Source organism: Macrotis lagotis, chromosome X (genome assembly GCF_037893015.1).
Source record: "Macrotis lagotis isolate mMagLag1 chromosome X, bilby.v1.9.chrom.fasta, whole genome shotgun sequence".
NCBI lineage: Eukaryota > Metazoa > Chordata > Mammalia > Peramelemorphia > Peramelidae > Macrotis > Macrotis lagotis.
The window spans coordinates 693996973-694015671 of record NC_133666.1 but is presented as its reverse complement, the minus strand read 5'-3'; the positions used below and the strand labels follow the sequence as shown (position 1 = coordinate 694015671).

The 18699-nt window shown below is 45.3% G+C and overlaps 1 protein-coding gene across 1 annotated transcript; it reads left to right on the top strand.

The window, feature by feature from the left end:
* Positions 1 to 14895: 14895 nt before the first annotated feature.
* Positions 14896 to 18243, top strand: GSC2 (goosecoid homeobox 2). Its single transcript, XM_074202267.1, has 3 exons — positions 14896 to 15181; positions 17388 to 17638; positions 18139 to 18243. Exons 1-3 carry the CDS (start codon positions 14896 to 14898, stop codon positions 18241 to 18243), a joined length of 642 nt encoding a protein of 213 aa, XP_074058368.1.
* The last annotated feature ends 456 nt before the right edge of the window (positions 18244 to 18699 follow it).

Here is an 18699-nt window from a genome sequence, read left to right as displayed (position 1 = left end):
AGCAGCTGTTATGTTAAAGGACCATAGATCTTGGAATACTCTGTGCAGTAGAGCAAATGAGTTGGGGGTTATGACCAAGGGTAAGCTACCCAATAAAGTTAAATATAATCTTGATTGAAAAAAAGGACAATTAATGATCCCAAAGACTTTCAGATATTTGTGACCAAAATAGCAAAACTAAAGATAAAATTTGATATATAATATCCAGGAGAAATATAAATAGACATTAAAGACAATTAGAAGGGCCTCCCAGTCAAGTTGTTTACTTTGTATATATGAAAATGTTATCAATACTCTTGACTGTAATCTTTATTTGGGTAATTTGAAAGAAAGGCTTGGGCTGAGCTGTGTGTGATGGGGTGATTCTTTTTGTTATATATATTTTTTAAATTTTATTTAAGGCAATGGGATTATGAGTGACTTGCCCAAGGTCACACAGCCAGGCAATTATTAAGTGTACGAGGTCACATTTGAACTCAGGTCCTCCTGACTCTAGGGCTGGTGCTCTATCCACTACGTCACCTAGCTGGACCCAGATGGGGCGATTCTTTTTTAATTAAAGATTTTATTTATTTTGAGTTTTACAATTTTCCCCCCAATCTTACTTCCCTCCCCCCACCCCCCACAGAAGGCAATTTGCCAGTCTTTCCATTGGTTGGTTCCATGTTCTACATTGATCTCAGTTGAATGTGATGAGAGAGAAATCATATCCTTAAGGAAGAAATAGAAAGTATAAGAGAGAGCAAGATCAGACAATAAACAGCAGGGGTTTTTTCCTAAATTAAAGGTAACAGTCCTTGGGCTTTGTTCAAACTCCTCAGTTCTTTCTCTGGCTACAGATGGTATTCTCCATTGCAGACAGCCCCAAATTGTCCCTGATTGTTGCACTGATGGAATGAGCATGTCCATCAAGGTTGATCATTGCCCCCATGTCGCTGTACAGTGGTTTCTGGTTCTGCTCATCTCACTCAGCATCAGTTCATGCAAATCCCTCCAGGCTTCTGATGGGGTGATTCTTAAAAAAATAAATGGGAGGAATAAATAAATAAATGGGAAAAATAAAGAAATTATCACATGCAAATGAGGCATTAAAGAAAGAACTGGTACAGAAGAAGCAAGTTGGGGGGTGGGGAGGGCTGGAACCTTGCTCTCATTAGGAATGAGTTAAAGAGAAAACAACATACATCTAGAAGAGTCCAAAGGCTTCTAAAGGATATAAAAGGGTCAAAAAGTCTTCTAAATTCAGAAATAAGAGGGCAAGGGGATAGGACAGGGAGAGGATAAGGGAGGGGCTTGTGAGTACATGGGTTAAGGAATAGGAAGATAAAGTAGCAGAAGAGTAAGGAGAGATAGGATAAATAAAGTGAGGAGGATAGTGAGGAAAGATAGGAAACAAACATGTACAAGCAATTTTATCTTAGAATGTAAATGGACCAAATCTACCCATAAAACAGAAATGGCTAGCAGGTTAAAAATTTGAATTTAACAATATATTGCTTTCAAGAGACACGATCAGAATGAGAACTACTACCATAAAATAAAGGACAGGAGTAGAATTTAGTATTTAAAAAAAACGGGGCTAGTAACCATGATTTCAGACAGTTAAGGCTAAAATAGATTTAGTCAAAAGAGAAAACCTATAAAACTTCATTGTGTCAGCAATATTCATTATTATTGTCTTAGACCATTTAAAATAACTTGACAATATAAAATACCTGAAATCTAGATACCGACACAGGAACTATATGAACATAAACATTAAATTCTTTTTGTACAAATAAAATCAGATCTAAGTGCCTTAAGTAATATTTATTGTTTTTGGATAGGTAATGCCAATATAATAAAACAATGCCAATTTTTTTTAATTAAAGAGTTTATTTATTTTGAGTTTTACAATTCCCCCCCCCCAATTTTACTTCCTTCCCCCCCACAGAAAGCAATTTGTCAGTCTTTACATTGTTTCCATGAACAATGCCAATTTTACCTAGCTATTCTTTTCATTTAATGACATCCCAATTACATTACTAAAAATTTTTCTTACTGCGTTGGGAAAAGTAATAAATTTCATTTGAAAGAATAAAAGGTCCGGAATTTCAAAGAAACCAGGAAGAAAAAAATGTAAAGGAAGTAGATTCAACAGTATCCAATCATAAACTATATTATAAGGTGAGAATATTGTTGATATTTTTGATTAATTAAAATTTTCTTGAATAAATAAAATCTATTCATTTAAGAATAGATGGAGTACAGAAAATTGGAGGAAATTTTTCATAATATCAGGATGTGATTGAGTTTAATATTGTTGAGGTGTGGGGTGGCTAGGTGGTGCAGTGGATAGAGCACCAGCCTTGGAGTCAGGAGGACCTGAGTTCAAGTTTGACCTCAGACACTTCATGATGACCTAGCTGTGTGGCCTTGGACAAGTCACTTAAACCCCATTTGCCTTGCAGAAAAAAAAAACTAAAAAAAATATTGTTGAGGTATAGGAAGTGATGAGCTGGTTGATTAAGAAAAACATGGAAAGACTTGAAATTATAAAGGAAGATGTTATCTACCTTTAGAAAAGCATGACAAGTGGAAATAAGCCTAGTAAGGTCTTTCATGTATGTGTAATGTTTATAGATATCTATGTACCAGTAAGTGGCACGTGTGTATTTGGATGTATATAACATATATGATGGGTGAAGGAAGAGAAAAAAATAAAATGTGTAGCAGTGAACAAAAGAAACACTGGGCAGCTTTGAACAATGTAAATTTATAAGTTTTCTTGAAATGGAAATTTATTTTATATTGAATCCTCTCACGTTCTGCTGCATACATGGTGATTTTCTTTCTCTTTTTGTATCTAAAACATTTACAAATTTACAAACAGAAAAAACCCAAGGGGACTTGGAGTCCATTTTTACAGTAAAGCATTGTTCTTTGGTTCATCATTTCAGCTTCTCAAATACGGGATAGAGGAGGCATCATTAGGCAGCAAGCTGTTTGAAAAAGATGTCAAGGTCTTAGTAGACCACAAACTCAAGCTGGGTCAGTACAATATGCCAGTTAATGTCATGCACTGAGGGGCCCACTGTCCAGAATGAGGGAGGGCATGGGCCCTCTGCTCTTAGCCTTCAGCCAGCAGCTTGGGAAGAATTGGGTTTAGTTCTGGATGACCCATCAACATAATGAAGAACATTCAGAGGAAGGAGATCAGGACGCAGAATAGCAATAATAAATAGACATTTAGACTGTACTTTAACGTTTGAAGCTCACAGCAGTCCTGGGAGGTAGAGGCTTATCCCAATTTGACTGAGGCATACCAAGCACTGGCCTTGGAATCAAGAAGATGGGAGTTCGAATCCAGCCTCTGACACTAGCTGTGTGACTTTGGGCAAATCATTTAACTCTGATAGCCTCGCATCCAGAATCATCTCCAGTTGCCCTGGTTCATAACTGGCCACTGGACCCAGATGACTCTGGAGGAGAAAGTGAGGCTGGGGACTTAGCCCAGCCTCCCTCACTCAAATTCAATTTATATGCTTGTCATGGCATGACCTCCCTGATGTCATGGTCTTCTAGAGTGACGGACAAACATTATTATCACTGAGGCAAACTGAAGTTAAGGGTCTGGGTCACACAGGAACCATTTCTGTGCCCCATTCAGCCATGCCAAGTAAAAGCTCGGGAAGGCCCTACTGAAATGGAAGGTTTCAAATCAACCCAGGGCCAAATTACAACTGGTGACCTAGGGCCAGGGGAGGTGGACTTTGGCTAAATGGGAAGAGGCCATCTACAGAGGACTGGATTGGATGTTTTGCTCACACCTGGGCTGAATGGATTGAAGGGCAAGGGAAGATAGATGGATGAGAAGGTCAGACAGAAGAGGGTGGGTGGCACTGGACACTGGGAAGATGGAAAAAGTGAGGTGGAGCGGGGAACTCCCCCATCAGGGAGACTGGGGGGGAGGGAGTGCAGCGGTGGGTGCCCTGGGACCCAGGAGTCCCGTCCACCTGTGTCTTCAGTAAAGCTTAGGCGTACAGGGGAGCCGGGAGATCACAGTGGAAGGGGGGAAAACCCCCACCCTTGGACAGGGATTCTGCCCATACTATTGGACTGGTCTTGGTAAAGGAGCGTCTGAAGCTCCCTGCAAGTGCCATCAACTTGCTCTGCTTTGAGTACTCTGAGACAAAGCTCAGATCACCCAGCCCTAGTTGTGGTAGCTCCTTAATCAGAGACAAAATGGGAGACCAGTGGGAAAAGTGAGGGGGCAGGGAGGCTGGGAGGAGAAGGCTGAAGGGACAGAGAATTGAGATGGTAGGGGTTGCTTGTCCTTCTGTCTTTTTTTTTAGGTTTTTGCAAGGCAGTGGGGTCAAGTGACTTGCCCAAGGCCACACAGCTAGGTCATTATTAAGTGTCTGAGGCTGCATTTGAACTCAGGTCCTCCTGACTCCAGGACCCATGCTCTATCCACTGAGCCACCTAGCTGCCCCTATCCTTCTGTCTTGAAGAAGACCATGACATCAGAGAGGAGATGCCATGACAAGCACATGAATTGGATTTGAGTGAGGAGGTCTGTACTAAGTCACTTTCTCCTCCAGATCACCTGGATCCAGTGGCCAAATATGGATCAGGATGACGGGAGATGGTCCTGGCTGTGAGGCAGTCAGGGTCAAGTGACTTGTCCAAGGTCCTGCAGTTGCTAAGTCAAAGTGTCTGAGGCCGGATTCGAACTTCCTTCCTCCTGACTCCAGGACCAGTGCTCTGTTCTCTGTCCACTGTGCCACCCAGCTGCCCCTGTGGCAAGAGAGGCAGGGCAGGGAGGGTGGGAGACTGTGGCAGTGGGGGAGGGAGACAGGCGGGGTGGGGGAGGCTGTGGAGATGGAGGAAGGACAGGGAGGATGCAGGATGCTGGGGTCCCAGGGTGGGGGCAGGGAGGGGAGCTGGCAGCTCCTTGAGGCCTGGTCCCCAAAGGCAGGATTCTTCCAAACCTATAAATTCACTTTTGACAAATGAACGGCCAAAGCAGATTAACCTCCGAGTTAAGCCTCTCTAATGGCTTTTGAATCTCTTTCCCCACCAGGCCCAATCTCAGCCCGCCTTCCCTGGTGGCGGCAGCGCCACATTGTTCTGCAGCCGGCCTCTCCTTTCTGGATCTCGCTTCTTTTCTCCCCCAGAGGGGCCAGAGATGCTATCAGACCAGAGGCTCAGTAAACAGGCCGTCCATAATCCCTCGATTTCCCTCTCTGCTCCCAGGCCCTCGAGATGGGGGGCTGATTGGCTCCTGATTCCAGCCCCTATCGAAAGTCCCTTTGTCAGATCTGGGCCCTAAATCCCCTAATTCTGTGATAAAAGAAGCATTACCAAACCATTTTCTTCAGTGAAAGGAGCCCAGCAATGAAAGAAAGCAATCCCAAGAACGACTAATAGCCAAGTAGGCCTGGCCTGGCCTGGCCTGGCCTGGGAGGGGAGAGGGGCTGCAGCGGTGGGTGCCCAGACAGGAGCAGAGATGGCCAGAGGGGAGGTCGAGGCAGAGACCAGGAGAGAAATGCAGACAAGAGACAAGATGGGGAACAAGATAAGGATAGGAGAGACTGAGGCAGGGCTGGGAATGGGAAAGAGAGAGAGAAATGAGCAGAAAGACAAAAACGGAGACTGAAGAAGGGAGGGACAGAAAGAGATGTGGGAACAGAGGGAGAGAGAATGATTCAGGATGGAGAAGAAAGACAAGGAGAGAGAATAAATAGGAAAGAAGAAAGGGAAGCAGGAGGGGAGAGAGAGAGAGAGAGAGAGAGAGAGAGAGAGAGAGAGAGAGAGAGAGATAAAGAGCTAGGAGAGAGAGAGGAGAGGGACAGAGATAGAGGGATGGAGGGAGGGCAAGAGAACAGCCAGAGAGAGAGAGACAGAGAGAGAGAGACAGAGAGAGAGAGAGAGAGAGAGAGAGAGAGAGAGACAGAGAGAGACAGAGAGAGACAGAGAGAGACAGAGAGAGGAGAAAGATGGAGGTGGAGAGAGACAAAGACAAGGGATGGGGGGAGAGAGAAAGGGACAAAGAAAGATAGACAAAAAAGGCAGAGAGAAAGAGAAAATGAGAGAGACAGAGAGGAGAGAACTACAGAGACAGAGGGAAGGGAGGATGGAGAAAGGGAAAGAGGGGGAGGAAGAGGAAGAAGAGCAAAGAGAAAAAGAGACAGACTGAGACAGATAAGAGAATGAGAGAGGAGGGAGTGAGACAGAAAAAGAAAAGAAAGAGAAGAGAAAAGAGTCAGACACAGAGAAATATGGGAGAAAGACACAAAGGAAGAGAAGTCAAAGACAGATCCAGATTTAGAGACAGAGATGGTCAGAGATACACAGATAGAGAGAGAGATGGAGGAAGGGAGAGAGAGAGCTAGGAGAAAGAGGATTCCAAAACAGAAAGAGAGGGAGGCAGAGAGAGAACAGGAGAGAGAGAGAGAGAGAGAGAGAGAGAGAGAGAGAGAGAGAGAGAGAGAGAGAGAGAGAGAGACAGACAGACAGACAGACAGACAGACAGACAGACAGAAAGACAGACAGACAGACAGAAATAGGGAGAGAGGACACAAGAGGAGAGCCAGAAAAAGAAGAAAGATAGAGACAGAGAGAAAGAGGGAGGGGGGAGAGAGACAGAAACAGAAGAAAGGAAAGAATGAAAATGAGGAAGAGAGAGATATAGATAGGAGAGAGTGACAGAGAGAACAGAAGAGAGGAGAGAGGAGAGAGAGAGACAGAGATGGAAAAAGCAATAGGAGCAAGGGAAGCTGGATCAGAGACTGATGGGAACATAGAAAGGGGAGGGGGCAAAAGGGATGGGAATAGGAGAGAGAGAGGGAGAGGCAGGGGGAGAGAGGTGCGGCAGACCTCAGAGCAAGGGAGGGAGATCTGTGGGAACAGAGATGGGGGAAAGTTGAGCTCAAGAAAGTGGAAGAGACAGAGGGACATGGAGGAGGGAGAGCTGATAGTTTGGCTTGACACAGGTGGAGAGTTGAGGAAAGAGACCAGAAGAGGGATGGAGAGAGAGGGAAGCTTGGGGGCAGGCACTGACTCAGGTTGGGGAGAGAGCCAGGAAAGAATGGGGCTTGGGGAAACATGCAGAGTCACGGGTACCTGTGTCAATCAGGAGCTAGGGGGTACCATGCCATGGCGTTGCCTCCCTGATGTCATGGTCGTTTTCAAGAACAAAGGCCACAAAAAAGAACAAAGGCCAAACATCACAGCATGGCCTCTCTCTGCCCATGGGGCAGCTCAGATCTGTGAGACTCTGCAGTCCAGGCTGGGCACAGGAGCAGGGTTGGGGTGCCTCATAGTCAGGGCTCCCCTCATGGCTAACAGCAGATGGCTGGATGCCATTTATTTAAGACTTTTCCACCCTCTTGTTTCCTGCCTTCTTCCATTTCATGTTATCAACTAGCCTGGAGGGAAATGAAAAACACTTCGTTCTTTTTTTTGAACAAATTTACCCATGTATTGTCTACATAATTTGCCTCGATTTTACCAAAGGATTTGACAAGATGTCTCCAACAATTCTCTTGGAGAAAGTGGAAATATAATGAGAGGGGGGGAGGGCAGGGGGAGGAGAGAGACAGAGAGTCAAAGAGACAGAGAGACAGAGAGAGAGACATCATGGTGGATTGGCTGGACTTGTAATGGTTCAATATCTATGTGTCAGAAGCTTTCCCCATTGTCTCATTTCACATTTTAATTAGAGACATGGATAAAAGCATAATGGTTTCCCCAACAAAGCTGGGAGAGATAATAATGAACATACCAGATTTCGGTTAGGTCTCAAAGATTTCAATGGTCAACACTGGGAACAAATGTCAAGTGTCATATTTGGATCTAAAAAGTCAATCTCACAAGTACAAGAGGAGGAAGGCATGGTGAGGCAGTGGTTGGTCTGGAAACAATCTGGGAGTTTCCATCAATGTAAGGTAGTGGTGTGAGGGTTCAAGTCACCTTGGACTGCATTGGGAGGGGCAAAGGTTCCAGGCCCCAGGAGGCAAGGGTCCCAGTGAGCTTTGCCATTGTCAGACCTCATCTGAAGGATTGGATTCATTTTTGAGTGTTGACTACCACTTGAGAAAGGCCTGGATCTTTGTCCTTTTTAGTTCTAGGTATAGGTGGTGGGATCCCCACCCTGCCCAGACTTGAGCCACTATGACCTTGGAGAAAGGATTCCTGGTTGATTTTATAGCCCAACCAGATAAGAGGCTATGGTGCCCAGGATTCAAGATCTTGTGCCAATAACCAGGATCTCTGAACTTCTCAGAGTTTACTGTGCTCATTTGTTTCGTAGCACAGTGCCTGGGACATTAGGAACTCATCAATATTGATTGCTTCTGTAGACTGTGAACCCAATCTGCTCCATTGATCAGTTATAGTGTTTTGATGATGATATTTTTTTCTTCAGTCATGTCTAACTTTTTGTGACCCCAGTTGGAATTTTCTTGGCAAAAGTACTGCAATATTTCACCAGTTCCTTCTCTAGCTCATTTTACAGATGAAAAAACTGAGGCTAACAGAGTGAAACGAGTTGCCCAGATCCCACAAGTGTCTGAGACTGAATTTGAACTTAGTCATCTGAATCTTTCTGACACGGTTACTATAGCTTTTCCAAAATTGCAGTTTTGTAGCAGAGTTTAAAATCTGGTGTTACTAACCCTCTTCTCACTGTTTTCAACGGTTTCCTTGATATAGATATATATAATAAAATATATAGTACATATAAATACATATATGTTATATATATTTGGTGAGGCAATGGAGTTAAGTGACTTGCCCAAGGCCACACAGCTAAGTGCTTATTAAGTGTCTGAGGTCAGATTTGAACTCAGGTACTCCTGACTCTAGGGCTGGTGTTCTATCTACTGTGTGACCCAACCACCCCTATATTTTTTACCTTTTATCCCTTCAGATACATTTTATTAGCTTTTCTAGTTTTATAATCTTGTTTTTTTTTTAGGTTTTTGCAAGGCAAATGGGGTTAAGTGGCTTGCCCAAGGCCACACAGCTAGGTCGTTATTAAGTGTCTGAGACCGGATTTGAACCCAGGTACTCCTGACTCCAAGGCCAGTGCTTTATCCACTATGCCACCTAGCTGCCCCATTTTATAATCCTTAATAGTTTGGTTTGACACAGAATAAGCAAATTCAATTAGATAGTGTAATCATTTTTATTTTATTGGTTTGTCCTACCCATGAGCAATTCATATTTTTCAGTTGTTTGGATCTGACTTTATTTCTATGAAAGGTATTTTGTAATTGTGTTCATATACCATATTTCCCCATGTATAAGATGCATGCTTTTTCAAAAAATTTCAGGTCTTAAAACGGACAGAGTCCTATACAGTGGTTGTAGATTTTTTTACTTCCGTTTCCTGCTTTTTCGCATTTGTTGTCTTTGCGCTCATCTTTCACATTTCTCTTTCTTAACTCTTCCTACTGAATTCTGTTGGTGTTATACAGAAATGCTGATTATGCAGATTAATTTCATAGCCTGTAACTCATGAAATTATTATTTTTGACTAATTTTTTTTAGTTGTCTTTCTAGGGTTCTCTAAGTAAACTATCATAGCATCTGCAAAAAGTAATAGCTTTGTTTCCTCATAGCTAACATTTCCAAGTACCATATGGAATTGGTAATGGTAATAATAGGGCAGTCAGGTTGTTCAATTGTTAGATTGCCAGGCCTGGGGCCAGGAAGATCTGAGTTCTAATTTGACTTCAGACATTTCCTAGCTATGTGACCCTGGACAAGTCACTTCATCCTGTTTGCCTCAGTTTCCTTATCTGCAAAATGAAGAAATGGCAAAACCCTGCAAAGAAAACCATAAATGGGGTCATGAAGAGGATCATGCCAACCAAATCAATGGTGGCATGACTTGCTCATTATATTATTATTATGTTTATTATGGTGAGGGGTATGTTGTGCAAAGACATCTTTCTCATTTGCCTTTTCCAGAATCATTTCACCCTATGATGTGATTTGATAGGAAACAGGATACTTGGTGATGCTCTAGATGTTGTGTGGGATATCTCTTGGTCTTTGTATGGTTTCCTTTCCCTTATCAGTGAGGCACCTAGGCCCTACTACAGTGCTGGACAAAGCCCCAATATGTGGTACCTGGCAACAGAATGGCAACATCATGGTATATGAAAACCTATTTCTTGATGAACTAATCATCATTACTACCTTTCCTCACATGTCATCGAGGCACCATGATGTTTCAACCACACCGGGCTGTGACAACACTACATCCAAGCCTGACTCTTGGGCTAATCACCAGTTCACCTTTTCTTTCAGTCCTTCAACCTTACACTCCCCCAGGATCCAAAGACTTTGGTTTCCAGCAAGTTGCTTGGCAGATAGAATAAGGCCACCAAACCACTAGTTGGTCTCATCTATGGATGGAACTATGAAGATATATGATTGTCTTCAATACTTCAACTTTCATTTGTAATTAATGAAAACATTCTTGGTAAATGCTTTTGCTCTGGTCTTTCTTTCTCTGGTCCAAGATTTTTGCCTCAAGCAACACAATAGGAGTGCCCCAACCAACCTTCTTAATCACAGCATCAGTGCTGAAAACCAACAAAATAGAACTGGGGTCCTATTCCATTCTTCTTAGCTGGGGTATCTGGGAGACTCAGACCTGCTTTGAACACTATTTTTTTTCAAAGTAAATGTTTTGGGTCCCATGGAACATTCAGCTAAGAGAATCCAGAGGGCTTGCAAACGTAGGGGCTGGGACAGTCAGAGACTCATCTCATGGAAGGCCACCAGCTTGATTCCAAGAACCAATTGAAGATGAAGAATTGGATGTAACTGAAACAACCAAGCAATCACAACAATATGGATGACATCATGCCAAAGGACTTCAGTGAAAAACAAATTAAACCATTCTTTCATCTGGTCAGGTCTTTCTCCAATGGTATCAAAGTAAATGTGAAATGTTTAGCCAGGAAAGATGGGTGAAAGGTTTCATCCTTGAATCCAAAGGTCATCCGGAGCTGTGGGAATAAGACAATGCTGACAAAGAACCCAATTCTCCCTCCACGCAAGACCCACTGAGCATAAAGACCTCAAAGAAAAATCTATGACTGAACTCAGTAAGAGGCTAAGTGGCATCCTGAAATCAAAGCTCATTCCAAAATTCTCAGACAACTCCCAAGATCTCTGCTGCAATCTGCTTTTTCCAGCTATAAGTCTAGATTCTATATTTGCCCAGAAATAATAATAGCCAAGCATTTACATAGTGCCTTAACATTTTCAAAGCTCTTTATGCTTATCTCATATGATTTCATGCCCATTTGACAGATGAGAAAACTGAAGCTGAGAGGGATTAATTTTTAAATTAAGCTGAGAGTTACACAGCTGATATCAGTGGTGAGATTTAAACTCAGGTCTTTCCTTCCTCTAAACAGGAGGCTAAGGTTCAAGAATGCTCACGACTGCCATGTACCTTACTCCACAGTGACCATTCACTTCTCAGGACAGGTCTGTTCCCAACTCTGGGAACACCAAAAATGCAATGATTCAGACTCTCATTGGCACCTCCCAAACACTCACCATCCCATAGAAGTCAGTGCCAACTGATTCCTTTGCAATCATGGAACCCATGCACCAAGGAGCATGCCTATTACTCTTCCTACCTTTTCAGTCTTGTTACAGCTTACTCCCCCTGCTTCCCATGTACTCTTTGATCCAGAGATCCTGACCTCCCCACCCTTCCAAGAACAAGACCGTCCAAATTTTGGCTCTGGCCATTTTCTCTGGTTGTTCCCCATTCTTGAAATCCTCTGTCCCTCCTCTTTCGATTACTTCCTTCCTTTAAATCCTAGTTAAAAATCCTCCCTCCTTCTGGAAGCCTTCCCTAACCCCTCCTAACTCCAGAGTCTTCCCTCTGTTAATTATTTCTAATTCCTCCAGTATGTAGCTTGCTTTGTATATATTTGTTTTTATGTTGTCTTCCCCATTAGACTGTAAACTCCTTGGAGGTAGGAATGATCTTCTGCCTCTTTGTATCCTCAGCACTTGGAACAATACATACTTAATAAATGTTTATTGATTGACTGAGGCAAACAAAACTTACCTAGAACGATAGAGCCAGTAACTCAGTTGATTTTCTCCATAGTTCTGGGAGAGAGAAGACAGGGGTAGGGTGAGGGAAGGGTAGATATGACCACTGTCTTTGAGTAGTCCAAAGGGCCATCTGGGTTATAGACAGATGAAGGATGAACCTTGTTCAGCTCCACCTCCAAAAGCACAAGAATGAGAGGTGGATGCAGGAGATGGTTCAGAGACATGTTTTAGAGCCATGACAGGATAGGCTTTTTGCATCCCAATTGGAGTGGGTCCCCTAAAAGGGATATCTCCAAACAAAGACTAAATGGGGCCTTCTACGGAGTAGTGGAGATGTATTGTGTATTTTCTTCCAACTCCAAGATTCCACAGGTTTTACATTTTATAGATGAGAAAACAGCCCAGGGACATCCGGTAGCTAGTGAGATTTGGCTCAGGAATGTCCATTGGGTGTATCATACAAGGAACCCCAAATGTCTGCTCCCCATCCGCTCCAGTCTCTCACAGAATCTTGGGATCTCAGAGTATGGATTTCAGGTCACATCCTTTCATTTGACAAAAGAGACAAGTGGGGTCCAGAAGTCAGATTTGCTCAAGGAAGGTCACCCAGATGGACAATGACCCCCTGATCAAGGGTTAGTCTTCTAACTCTTCTCAAGAGTCAGAACTACCTAATGGAAAGACAGCTGGATCTTGGTTCTATGCTATTTTCTACTTTGGGAAATATGGTTTGGGGGAAACACACAGGAGTCAGAGACCCGAGGTTTCAGTCTTGACTCTGACCTCTATTTACCTTAGACAAATGACTCAACTTTCCTTAGGGTCAGTTTCATCATTGGTAAAATGAGGGAGCTGGGTTGGTAGTCTCTTCAGCTCTGGAGCCAGGAGTCTATGGTTATTTCCCTGCTCTGGGTCTCAGTTTCTTCCTCTGTAACACAAGATATTGGACTGGATTATTTCTATGGTCTCCTTTCAGTTCTGAATTGATGACCCTAACCCTTCCAGGGAAGAGGACTTGCCTCTGCCCCCTCCCCCCCAACCCAGCAGCTCATTTCACTTTTCAGTAGTTCTCATGATTAGACCTTTGGGATCAGAGCAATCTGCCTCTCTTCCAACCTCCACCGTGGATTGCTTGTCCCTATATCTGGATGCCCACCATTCATGTTTTCTCCCTTCTCTGGGATCCTCCCTCAAAAGCAGAGGGGGTGACGGGGGACAGCATGTGACGTCCTCCCCTACCCAATGAGGTGACCTTATCAATAGATCACCCTTCAATAGGAAGGATGAGTAGGAGGACCCCAAAGATAGGCAAGTCTGAATGAAGCTTAGTGAAGATCAGGGCCTTCCCCTTGCCTCTGTCTCTGCTCCAATTCTATTTGCCATTATCTCTCTATTTCTGTTTGACTGGAGGTTACTAGTGAGCACAGGGGATAGATAGAAGGTTGGGCCTGGGAGCTGGAAGCCCTGAGTCTGGAACCCGCATCAAACCCTCACGAGCTGCCTGACTCTGGCCACTGTCTCAGTCTCAGACTCAGTTTCCTCCTCTATAAAATGGGGATAAGAACATGTACGTCCAGGCTCATTGAGAATTGAAAGAGTTAACATGCAGCTGCTGTGGCAAAGTTTAAGGAATTAAATTCAGACTAGCCGGTTTATTTACTCCAGTTTTCCTGTAGTTTGGTCTACAAGGTTCTCTCTGGCCCTGTCTCTCCTTTTGTCTTTCTCTTTGATTCCTCCAGCTCTCTTTTGTTTTCTCTCACTGGCTCTGCTTCTCTTGCTGTCCATTTCTCTGTTTCTTACTAGTTCTCTGTCTCGACTTGCATTATCTGTTTCTGTCTCTATCTCCTCTGTTTCTTCCTGTCTCTCCCCATCTATTGTTTTCCTCTGCCTCTGTTCCTCTCCATATCTTTTCTCTGTCTCTTGTCCATGTCTCTGTCTCTCACAATCTATTTCTCTATCTCTCACTGTCTTTCTGTCTCCCCCCCCCCATCTGCTTCTTTTTCTAAGTCTCTCACAGTCTATTTGTCTCGGCCTCTCTCCATCTACTTTATCTAGGTCCCTCGCAGTCTATTTCTCTCTGTCTCTTCCATCCTCCTCCCTCAGTCTCTCGTCCTGTGTTTTCATCTCTATGAGCCTCCCCACCATGTCCAGCCTGGAGTCTTTTTCTCTGTCTGTCTTGAATGCCATCTGATGTGACAATTCCCTCCTGGCAGGGAGCCCTCCCCTGTCCCCAGGGGATAATGGCCAGAGGTTTTTAAGGCGCTAATCCTCTGGGCCCATTTCTGGCCTGGGAACAGTTCTCCTCCTGATGCCTCGGACCCAGACTGCTCACAATGGCACCAAACACCACCTCCAATCTCCACTCGAGATGGAGAGGCGAGATTTCTTCCTGGACTCATTTCGGGAGGATTAGCTAAATCTTAGATCCACGCTAACCCCACACAAAGCTACGAAGATTAGGGAGAATTTCTTTTATTCACAGGGGTCTTAGAGTTTTCTTTCCAAAGGGATTATACATCTCTCTCTCTTTCTCTCTTGATATATATATATATATATATATATATATATATATATATATATATATATATTTATATAAAGAGATAGATAGATATTTAAGACAGCCTCCAACCAGCAAGCTGGGAGCTTAGGAGAGAAATACCTATCGATGTCTGCGGTCTCCATCCCATAAGACTCCCTGGGACAGGACAGCAACTAGCAAACAGCTAAAGGGCGGCAGGAAGGTTCTTGAGATTCCCTGGGTCTGCTGGGCCCGGAGCAGTTCATTGTCCCTATCTCCTTGTGCATCAGTGGGACATGGCATTGACTGGCAGGGTGGTCCCCGGCCGGGCAAGCCTTGGAAGATCGTGTCCATTCAGCATCGACCACATCTTGTCTAGCCCTCCCCCATCAGCCCTGCCCCCCTTTGGTCCACAGACCCCGGTCAAGAGTCCTGAGCTGCCTGGGGGCTCCCACTCTCCTGGAGCCCTGCCTGAGGACCCAGAGGAGCTGGAGGAATCAGGCCCAGCAGCCTGTGGGGTCTGCTGCTGCTGCGCCCATCATGCTAGCTCCCATACTCTACAGGAGCCTGCTGTCTGGCTGGGTGAGTATGTTTGTTAGGGAGACTGGGGTCACAGATGCCAGTTCCAGAGGGGGAGTCAGAGGTCTTAGATTGAAATCCAGCCAGACTCCTCATGCCTTGGAGTGGCCCTGGACAAGGCCTGTCCTTTGTCAATCTCCTTCTCTGTGAGAGGTTTGAACTAAATAAATGCAGAGGTCCAGCCAGCCCTGGTGTCCTAGGACCCTCTATCATTGTGGACTGCTGAGGGGACCCTGTGGAACCTATCCCTGCAGGCAGGGAGCAGATAGTCCATACCTACCCAGGGCTCAGGGAAGGCTGGAGAAAGGAATTAGCACAGCAGCAGCTGATGACCCTTGGTCATAGAAGATGGAATATTAGACCTGGAGGGGACTTTAGAACAAGGGATGTCAGGGTTGGAAGAGGTCTGAGAACAGGGGCTGTCAGGGCTGGGAGGGGCCTCAAAACAGGGTCTGGCAGAGCTCGATATCATTTACCTCTCATTTTGGGGCCCAAACTGCTGAATCCCCTGGCACATTGTGCCTCATTGTGAGTTAATAGCAGAAACCAGGCCTCTAGATTGTCATTCTCTGAACAGAATGAAAAGACAGAGGCCAGGAGAAGGGACCATTTTGCCCCAGAAGTACCTCCATTGCCCCTTTTTTTTCCACTTCCAACAATGCTGTTGGGAATCTTTCCAGGGGCTAATCGAGAAGAAAAGTGGAGAGTCTAGATCCAGACAAGAGGTCTCCCTCCTTCCCAAGGGTCCCACCTTCTTCAGCACTATAGCACTAATTCCTAAATCTCTAGGGCTCTTAAAGTTTGAAAATCACTCTTGCCTCAACAATGCAGAGAGGCAGGGAGTCTAAGCAGGTTCATTTCATTTTTTAGATGAGGAAACGGAAGCCTAAATTATATCAGGGACGTGCTCGTGGTCCCACGACTAACAAATGGTTAATCTGGGCCTCCTGGCTCTGCCCTGACCACTTCTCTCTCTTCAGGGTTCAGGGGGAGAGTTGCCCCATTGAGGAGGCCAGCCAAAGAGGGGCATTCCTTTTTCCTCATAATTGGACGTCCAGCTAGGCCCTTGTTCACCACTCCCTGATGCCTTCCATGGTTTGTCCAAAAGGGTTTGCAGGCTGTCTCCCTCTGAGTCCCAGAGCCACTCAGGGGCAGGGTCTGTCTTTTACCTTTGTATCCCCAGGGATGACCATAATATCACAGATACAGTAGGTGCTTCATAGGTGTGTACTGTTGGACTGATGGACTCCACTTTCCCTGATTTTTCTACTTTTGTTCTCTTCTGTTCATCTTTGTTTCCATCCCTCTGCTCTGGGCCTCCCAATCCATTCTTCCTCTGTCTCTCTGCCTTTGTCTCTGGCACTCTAAGTCCCTTTCATTCTGCCCCATCGAAGTAGCTGTGCTTGTTTTTCTTCCCCTCTTTTCACTTTCTAACCTCTCCCTCTGTCTCATTCTTTCTCCCCTTCCAGCTCTCTCCATCTCGGTTTTATTCTTTCAGTCTCCCTTCTCTCTTTTCCCTTCCTCTAGGTTTCTCTCTCCCCCTCCTTTTCTGTTTCTGTCTCCCCTTTTCTCCTCTCTTCCTTTTCTTCCCTCCATCTCTCATTTCTTTTCCTCCTTCTCTGTCTCATGTTTCATTTCTATCTCCCTCAGTGTCTGATTTGCCTCAGCATTTCTTGGTTTGTTTTGATGTTTCTTCCTCTGTCTCTCCCATTTAATATCTCTGACTTTTGTCCCCTCCATCATAATCTCCTTTGCCTTTCTTTCTCTGGCTCTCTAAGCTCCAATATTTCTTTTTTTTTTTTTTGGGTATTCTCTCTCTCTCTCTCTCTCTCTCTCTCTCTCTCTCTCTCTCTCTCGTCTCTCTCTCTCTGTCTCTCTCTCTGTCTCTCTCAGAAATTTCATGGAAAGAGTTGCTGGATTTGGACCAGTAGATCTGAGTTCAGATCTCAACTTTAGCATTACTGTGTTGCCTTGGGAAGCTCTCCAACCTCTACAGGCCTCAGTTTCCTCATCTGTAAACAGAAGAGGGTTGCATTTAAAGTCCTTAGGCCCTTTCCAGTCCTAGATGTAACCCATTGTTGTCTGGATCTGGTTTGGACACTGGTCCCAGAAGGCCACTGTGCCAGGGCCAGTGGGAGCTGCTGGGACTCCCTTGGGCCATGGGCAGAAGTTTAGTGGGACTTCTCTTTCCTTTGTTTCCCTCTACTAGATTCCAGGTTTCCTTGGCCACTGAGGCTGCTTCCTGCTACAGGCCGTGTCTGCAAAGGGCCTCGGGGCCCCCCAACTGGGACTGTGCCCCCATTCCAGCCCCTGCAGAGAAGAACTCGGAGACATCGAACCATCTTCAGTGAGGAGCAGCTGCAGGCCCTGGAGGCCTTATTCTTGCAGAACCAGTATCCAGATGTGGTGGCCCGGGAACATCTGGCTAATCGCATCCATCTCAAGGAGGAACGTGTGGAGGTAGGGAGCCCATGGCGGGCCGGTGTGGAGGTGGGGAGCCCATGGAGGGGGAGACCTGTGTGGAGGTGGGGAGCCTAAGGCTGAGCTCAGGAGGGCACAAGGCCCTCCATTCTATCTCATGGTCCACCATGTCCACTCCTCCAGCCTCCCCAGGCTCCTTGTTTCTGTGGCTCTTTGATTTCTCCTGGGTCTGCTCAGTCCTCCTTCTTCCATCCCAATTCCCTGCCTTCCCTGGCTCTCTAAGGCCCCTGGCAGGGACAACATTCCATGTTCTAAACTCTTTCCCAGCGCTGACATTCTTTAAGTCCATGGTAGGTCTCCCTCTTATGAAGTCCTTGGGGAACTTGTCCAAGCAGATCTCATGTTCACCTTATACCTTCTCCCCAACCACTGAAGGAAGGGAAATCAAGGCAGGATTGGAGGGCAGCCTGAGGGTGTCACTTGCTGTTCCAAGTCTGACCCAAGGCTCTTTCTGTCTTTCTCTCCTCCCCCTCCCATAGGTCTGGTTTAAAAACCGTCGGGCCAAATGGCGGCATCAGAAGCGGGCATCGGCCTCAGCTCTCCTCCTGCAAGGCAATAAGAAAGCCCCCAAGGAGAGCTGCTGAGGCATATAGCACACAAGCAAAGCCTGGGGGATTCCTGGGAAGAAGGGGGATTCAATATGGGGCTGGCAGGGTCCCTGACCCTGGATCCCCTAGGTCCCTCATCTTTTCATTCTCCTTGTTCTTTGTCCCTTGGACTTAGGTGGTGGAGGGTCAGTTATCTTGGTGGTGAAGGGGAGTGAGAGTTGAGAATGGAGAATGACCTGCCCCTTATTATCCCCTTCCTTCCTGGGACCCCCAGGTACCAGTCATTCCACCCTGATGACCAAGGAGGTCCTCTTTGGTTCCTGGATCTTGGGTTGGGTATGAAGGGCACTTAAAAAGGGGGCCAAACCAGACTGTACTCCCACCCACTTTAAGTCAATCAGAAGTGTAGGTAGAATCTCAAGAGTCTGAAAAGCCTTGGAAGATCAACTCATCTAAGGTCTGGGATGACAAGACTTTGTCAGCCTCCACCCC

Bases quoted from the DNA above. Each gene is read 5' to 3' on its own strand.
- GSC2 (XM_074202267.1), top strand. From the start codon at position 14,896: ATGGCATTGACTGGCAGGGTGGTCCCCGGCCGGGCAAGCCTTGGAAGA. The intron at 15,182-17,387 runs GTGAGTATGTTT...TCCCTCTACTAG, and splicing joins GGAGCCTGCTGTCTGGCTGG to ATTCCAGGTTTCCTTGGCCA. The intron at 17,639-18,138 runs GTAGGGAGCCCA...CCCCTCCCATAG, and splicing joins TCAAGGAGGAACGTGTGGAG to GTCTGGTTTAAAAACCGTCG.